This window comes from Entelurus aequoreus, linkage group LG05 (assembly GCF_033978785.1).
Source record: "Entelurus aequoreus isolate RoL-2023_Sb linkage group LG05, RoL_Eaeq_v1.1, whole genome shotgun sequence".
NCBI lineage: Eukaryota > Metazoa > Chordata > Actinopteri > Syngnathiformes > Syngnathidae > Entelurus > Entelurus aequoreus.
Genome location: NC_084735.1, coordinates 275,001 through 282,547, shown reverse-complemented (window position 1 = coordinate 282,547; position 7,547 = coordinate 275,001). Strand labels below are relative to the sequence as shown.

General features: G+C 40.1%; 1 protein-coding gene across 1 annotated transcript in view; it reads right to left on the bottom strand.

The window, feature by feature from the left end:
- Window positions 1–606: 606 nt before the first annotated feature.
- Window positions 607–7,547, bottom strand: part of LOC133649994 (UDP-glucuronosyltransferase 2A2-like) — a 19,603-nt gene continuing 12,662 nt past the window's right edge. The window contains exons 3-4 of the mRNA XM_062046709.1: window positions 5,865–6,560; window positions 607–1,627 (exon numbers count right to left, since the gene is read on the bottom strand). Of these exons, the coding sequence (XP_061902693.1) occupies window positions 1,052–1,627; window positions 5,865–6,560 (1,272 nt within the window). The 3' untranslated portion in view covers window positions 607–1,051. The remainder of the gene's footprint in view (window positions 1,628–5,864; window positions 6,561–7,547) is intronic.

Here is a 7,547-nt window from a genome sequence, read left to right as displayed (position 1 = left end):
ATTCGGCTAACTAACTTAAGTTTGTTTATATTTTTATTATTTTTATTTTTATTTCTAGAGCTTCAAATCTAAACTTTTTCCACTTTTTTTTTCATTTTTCAAATTAATTTTTTCCAAAATAGTACTTTTATATTTTTTTATTCGACTAACTAACTTAACTTTGTTTATTTTAATTATATTTATTTTTATTTCTGTAGCTTCAAATCTAAACTTTTTCCACTTTTTTTTCATTTTTCAAATTAATTCATTCCAAAATAGTAGTTTCATTTTATTTTTTTATTCGACTAACTAACTTAACTTTGTTTATTTTATTTATATTTATTTTTATTTCTAGACCTTCAAATCTAAACTTTTTCCGCTTTTTTTCATTTTTCAAATTAATTAATTCCAAAATAGTAGGATTTTTTTTATTCGGCTAACTAACTTAAGTTTGTTTATATTTTTATTATTTTTATTTTTATTTCTAAGCTTCAAATCTAAACTTTTTCCCCTTTTTTTTTCATTTTTCAAATTAATTAATTCCAAAATAGTATTTTTTTTTTTTAAATTCGGCTAACTAATTTAACTTTGTTTATATTTTTATTTTTTATTTTATTTTTATTTTTAGAGCTAAAATCTAAAATTTTTCCACTTTTTTTTCATTTTTCAAATTAATTCATTCCAAAATAGTAGTTTTATATATTTTTTTATTCGACTAACTAACTAACTTAACTGTGTTTATATTTTAATTATATTTATTTTTATTTCTAGAGCTTCAAATCTAAACTTTTTCCGCTTTTTTTTTAATTTAAAGAAATGCTAAAAATAGATATTTATATATATTTAAAGACAACACATTGTGTCAGCTTTGTGTTGTAGGTAAATATGTGTATTTCATCAATTATTGTCATTCCATTTTTGATTTTTTAAATCTTTTTTTCACTCAGTCTGCGGGCCACAAATGGCCCCCATGGGGTCCACACTTTGGACCTCCATCATGAGGAACATGATTTTATAATACCAGTAAATATGAATACTTTGTACAGTATTTGATTTCCCCACCACATGTTTGTTATTGTTGTTTGTTTTTCCTCTTCTTCCTGCAGCAGAGGAGCCTGAAGAGAGCCAGGAGGAGGACCAGCAGGACAGTCGCGGTGGTCGCCAGCAGCAGGACCAGGTCCAGGCCGTAGTACGCGTACCACGCCATCTCGTAGGCCCGCGTGCGCAGGTGAGGCGCCCCCTTGTGGCGCATCACGTACTCCACCCAGAAAACGGCCCGGTCCATGGGCGCCGTGGGCTGGTCCCGGTGCAGACGCGACAGCCTTTGCATGTTCCGCCTGTAGCCGTCCTGGTGGAGGACCTCCTTCAGGCTCTCCTCGAAGCCTTGGGTGAGCTGGTCCAGCTCCAGGATCTTGGCGGCGCCTCGTTCCTGCAGGCGCAGCAGGTTGTCGGGCTGGTCGAAGAACAAGGGGATGCCCAGGACGGGGACGCCGTAGTAGATGGCCTCCTGGAGTCCGTTGGTTCCTCCGTGAGCCACAAAGAGTTTCACCTGAGGGTGGCCCAGCAGGTCCATCTGGGGCATCCAGTCCACAATCAGGGTGTTGTTGCCCACCGTGGAAGGCCGAGGTCCTTTGTGCCGCCAAATGACCTACAAGTCACACAGGAAGTCGGTAAGTAAACATCGCAAACACCTCATGAATAGTCTCATTCATCCCAGTCACTGTAGTCCTAGGGCATTCTAGTCCATGGCTCGGAGCTGTCCTGTCTGGTCTAAAACCGCTCCTATTTATTGTGAGAATTGTCCTAACTAGGCTAGGAGCTGTCCTATCTGGTCTAAAACCGGTCCTATTTATTGTGAGAATTGTCCTATCTAGGCTAGAATGTTTTATTTTTTGCAAGAGCTATCCTATCTAGTCTGGGAGCTGTCGTTTCTATTCTAAGAATGTTCCTACCTAGTGTAGGAGCTGTCCTATTTAGTCTTGGGGCTATTTACTATTTTTCTAGTCTAATAGCGGTCCTATCTAGTATAGAGGCTGTTTGCTAGTCTAGGAGCTGTCCTATTTAGTGAAGGGGCTATTTTTCTAGTCTAATAGCTGTCCTCTCTAGTCTCAAAGCTGTTTTTTCCAGACTAGAACCCTAACCCTAACCCTTTAGCCTTATCCAGTCTATGAGCTGTCTAGTCCAGGAGTCGAGGGGTTGTCCTATTCAGTTTAACAGCCATTATATCATGACTAGAAATTGTTCTAGTTTAGTAGCTGTCCTATTTATTATACATTCCAAGAAAGGAGCTTGCCTATCTGGTCTAGAACTGTCCTATTTATCCTAAGAATTGTCCTATCTTTGGTAGAAACTGTCCTTTCTAGTCTAAGAGCAGTCCTATGTAGTCTAACAGCTGTCACGTCTAGCCAAATAGTTGTTTTTCTAGTCTAATAGCTGTTCTATCTAGTCTATGGGCTGGTTTTGTCTAATCTAAGAACGTTCCTACCTAGTCTCGAAGCTGTCCTATTTAGTCTAGAAGCTGTTCTATCTAGCCGACCTATCTAGTCTAAAAGCAGTCTTAGAGGTGTCGTATTTAGTCTAGGATCTGTGCTGATGAAGTCTGCTTGGATGAGGGACGAGTCCTATCTGTCCTAGCTAGTTTTATGAGCTGTCAAATCTAGTTTAGGAGCTGTTTTATTTTTTGCAAGAGCTATCCTATCTAGTATGGGAGCTGTCTTTTCTATTCTAAGAATGTTCCTACCTAGTGTAGGAGCTGTCCTATTTAGTCTTGGGGCTATCTTTCTAGTCCAATAGCAGTCCTCTCTAGTCTCGAAGCTGTTTTATCCAGTCTAGGAGCTGTCCTATATAGCCTTAAGGGGTGCCTTATCCAGTCTATGAGCTGTCTAGTCCAGGAGTCTAGGGGTTGTCCTATTTAGTTTAACAGCTGTGCAATCTCGTCTAGAAATGTTTCTAATTTAGTAGCTGTCCTATTTATTATTTATTCCAAGAAAGGAGCTGGCCAGCTGAACTAGAAACTGTCCTATTTATCCTAAGAATTGTCCTATCTTTGGTAGAAGCTGTCCTTTCTAGTCTAAGGGCATTCCTATCTAGTCTAACAACTGTCACGTCTAGCCAAATAGTTGTTTTTCTAGTCTATGGGCTGGTTTTATCTAGTCTAAGGACTTCCGTACCTAGTCTCGAAGCTGTCCTATTTAGTCTAGAGGCTGTCCTATCTAGCCGACCTATCTAGTCTAAAAGCAGTCTTAGAGGTGTCGTATTTAGTCTAGGAGCTGTCTTTTCTATTCTATGAATGTTCCTACCTTGTGTAGGAGCTGTCCTATTTAGTCTTGGGGCTATCTTTCTAGTCCAATAGCAGTCCTCTCTAGTCTCGAAGCTGTTTTATCTAGTCTAGGAGCTGTCCTATTTAGTGTTAGGGGCTATTTTCTAGTCTAATAGCTGTCCTCTCTAGTCTTGAAGCTGTTTTATCTAGTCTAGGAGCTGTCCTATTTAGTGTTAGGGGCTATTTTGTAGTCTAATAGCTGTCCTCTCTAGTCTCAAAGCTGTTTTATCCAGTCTAGGAGCTGTCCTATATAGCCTTAAGGGGCGCCTTATCCAGTCTATGAGCTGTCTAGTCCAGGAGTCTAGGAGTTGTGCTATTTAGTTTAACGTCTAGAAATTGTTCTAGTTGAGAAGCTGTTCTATTTATTATTTATTCCAAGAAAGGAGCTGGCCTATCTGTTCTAGAAACTGTCCTATTTATCCTAAGAATTGTCCTATCTTTGGTAGAAGCTGTCCTTTCTAGTCTAAGGGCAGTCCTAACTAGTCTAACAGCTGCCACATCTAGCCAATTGTTGTTTTTCCAGTCTAATAGCTGTTCTATCTAGTCTATGGGCTGGTTTTGATCTAGTCTGAGAACTTTCCTACCTAGTCTAGAAGCTGTCCTATCTAGTCTAAAATGTGTCTTAGCTAGTCTTAAATGTGTCATATTTAGTCTAGGAGCTGTCCTATCTAGTCTAAAACGAGTCTTAGCTAGTTTTAGAGGTGTCGTATTTAGTCTAGAAGCTGTCCTATCTAGTCTAAAACGAGTCTTAGCTAGTCTTAGAGGTGTCGTATTTAGTCTAGAAGCTGTCCTATCTAGTCTAAAATGAGTCTTAGCTAGTGTTAGAGGTGTCGTATTTAGTCTAGCAGCTGTCCTATCTAGTCTAAAATGAGTCTTAGCTAGTGTTAGAGGTGTCATATTTAGTCTAGGAGCTGTCCTATCTAGTCTAAAATGAGTCTTAGCTAGTGTTAGAGGTGTCGTATTTAGTCTAGGAGCTGTCCTATCTAGTCTAAAATGAGTTTTAGCTAGTGTTAGAGGTGTCGTATTTAGTCTAGGAGCTGTCCTATCTAGTCTAAAATGAGTCTTAGCTAGTCTTAGAGGTGTCGTATTTAGTCTAGGAGCTGTCCTATCTAGTCTAAAATGAGTCTTAGCTAGTCTTAGAGGTGTCGTATTTAGTCTAGAAGCTGTCCTATCTAGTCTAAAATGAGTCTTAGCTAGTCTTAGAGGTGTCGTATTTAGTCTAGAAGCTGTCCTATCTAGTCTAAAATGAGTCTTAGCTAGTCTTAGAGGTGTCGTATTTAGTCTAGAAGCTGTCCTATCTAGTCTAAAATGAGTCTTAGCTAGTCTTAGAGGTGTCGTATTTAGTCTAGAAGCTGTCCTATCTAGTCTAAAATGAGTCTTAGCTAGTGTTAGAGGTGTCGTATTTAGTCTAGGGGCTGTCCTATCTAGTCTAAAATGAGTCTTAGCTAGTGTTAGAGGTGTCGTATTTAGTCTAGGAGCTGTCCTATCTAGTCTAAAATGAGTCTTAGCTAGTGTTAGAGGTGTCGTATTTAGTCTAGGAGCTGTCCTATCTAGTCTAAAATGAGTCTTAGCTAGTCTAAGAGGTGTCGTATTTAGTCTAGAAGCTGTCCTATATAGTCTAAAATGAGTCTTAGCTAGTCTTAGAGGTGTCGTATTTGGTCTAGGAGCTGTCCTATCTAGTCTAAAATGAGTCTTAGCTAGTCTTAGAGGTGTCGTATTTAGTCTAGAAGCTGTCCTATTTAGTCTAAAATGAGTCTTAGCTAGTCTTAGAGGTGTCGTATTTAGTCTAGGAGCTGTCCTATCTAGTCTAAAATGAGTCTTAGCTAGTGTTAGAGGTGTCGTATTTAGTCTAGGAGCTGTCCTATCTAGTCTAAAATGAGTCTTAGCTAGTCTTAGAGGTGTCGTATTTAGTCTAGAAGCTGTCCTATCTAGTCTAAAATGAGTCTTAGCTAGTCTTAGAGGTGTCGTATTTGGTCTAGGAGCTGTCCTATCTAGTCTAAAATGAGTCTTAGCTAGTCTTAGAGGTGTCGTATTTGGTCTAGGAGCTGTCCTATCTAGTCTAAAATGAGTCTTAGCTAGTCTTAGAGGTGTCGTATTTAGTCTAGAAGCTGTCCTATCTAGTCTAAAATGAGTCTTAGCTAGTCTTAGAGGTGTCGTATTTAGTCTAGGAGCTGTCCTATCTAGTCTAAAATGAGTCTTAGCTAGTCTTAGAGGTGTCGTATTTAGTCTAGGAGCTGTCCTATCTAGTCTAAAATGAGTCTTAGCTAGTCTTAGAGGTGTCATATTTAGTCTAGGAGCTGTCCTATCTAGTCTAAAATGAGTCTTAGCTAGTGTTAGAGGTGTCGTATTTAGTCTAGAAGCTGTCCTATCTAGTCTAAAATGAGTCTTAGCTAGTGTTAGAGGTGTCGTATTTAGTCTAGGAGCTGTCCTATCTAGTCTAAAATGAGTCTTAGCTAGTGTTAGAGGTGTCGTATTTAGTCTAGGAGCTGTGCTGATGAAGTCTGCCTGGATGAGGGACGAGTCCAGGACAGTCCAGTTCCTCTGAAGAGACCCGCGGAGTCGTTACCTTCTGAGGCAACTTAGCAAAGACGGCTGCCACTTCTTCAGCGTCCTCCGGGGGCATGGCGTTCACCAAGGTCCCCAGGCTCATGACCACCACGCCGTCCTCTCCGGCACTCTGAACAAAGTCCTCCAGGTCCGCCGGCAGGGGGTTGGCTGGTTTGCACTGGAAGCCTGCGATGTAGACCACGTTGGGCATGGTTGGCCGCGGGAAGTCGAAGACGAAATCGGAGCGAAAGAGCCAAATGTCGGCAGCCTGGAGCAGCGAGGTGACGTCACAGCCGGCCTTCAAGTGTTTCTCACAGACGGCGTTGAACACGGGATCCAAGTAGAACTTACGCTGCAAAGTGGAGACGCTGTACAAAAGCACGTTCTTCACCCTCTGGAAGAAGTCCATCTTGTCCGTCAAGCCGGACCCCGGCACTGGGACGTAGGAGAGAGGAGAGGGGGCGATTGCGAAATGACCTTCGTCGCCAGGGATCCAGCGCACGTTGAGCACCACCGGCAGCTCCAGATACTTGGCGAGCACGACTCCGACCAAGACTGCCGGGTCAGTGATGACCAGGTCAAAGTGGGAGTCCTTTAACCTTCGGACCATGGCTTCGTCGTCCAGGAAGTTGTTGAGGGATTCAGCCCAGAAGGAATGGAAGTCTAGGATCACGTTGAAGAACTCCTGGTGCATTTGACGTCCTTGTCGGAGGCCCTGGAGACAAACAAACAACTGGATTGGACCTTGAGCAGAAAACTAGAGTTAGGGTCATTATAACGGCCACAATACTAGGAATAGGAAATGCAGTTTTTCCTCATTTAATGCACATTGAAAACAGTCGTGATGGATGGGCTAGGCAGAGTTGATCCAATTTCGGAATTTAATTGCAAATTGGATAACATCTTGGAGAAGCTTTCTGCTCCGCAAGGCAAAATCATGATCAATTTAAGAGCCGTAACGGACAGTTAGAGCAGACAAACCTTTTTGGAATGTTTTTGCTAGCCCTAATCAGAACAATCCAGAATTGTGTTGAACCGACAACCCCAAGAACCGGAATCGGATTGAACTGTGAGATGCCCTAAGAGTCACACCCCTAACAGTTTGTGTTTTCGCCATAAAAAACTGGGTTTTCTTGAAAAAAACGGGCATAAAACATTTAAAAAAGCTTGACCCAATCCAAACAACCTTCCCTAGTCATGGCGTAGGGAAAACAATTCAGCCAGCAAAAAAGGTCAACAAACGTGTCACACATAACAGCCTGCTCACTACAATTTGTGGATATTGTTAAAAAGAAAAGAAAAGAGCCAACCACCATAAAAAATGTAAAACTTCACACATTTAAATCCATTGCAAGGCATGATGGGAAAAATGCCACAAAAAAAAAACCTCCCCTCCACATTTTAGCTGCTTGATATTTTTGATTGATTAAAAAACTTGAAGGAAGTCGTCAGGAAAGTAAACACAGTAGGAGTTGAACAGTCACATGCTCCTAATATTCAATTATAATCATCATTATTACATATTCATCATATTATTATATGATGAATTATTATATAGTAATATTATCTATTATTATATAATATGAATATGTCATAATTCATCATAGTATTATATATATATATATATATATATATATATATATATATATATATATATATATATATATATATATATATATATATATATATATGTGTGTGGGAA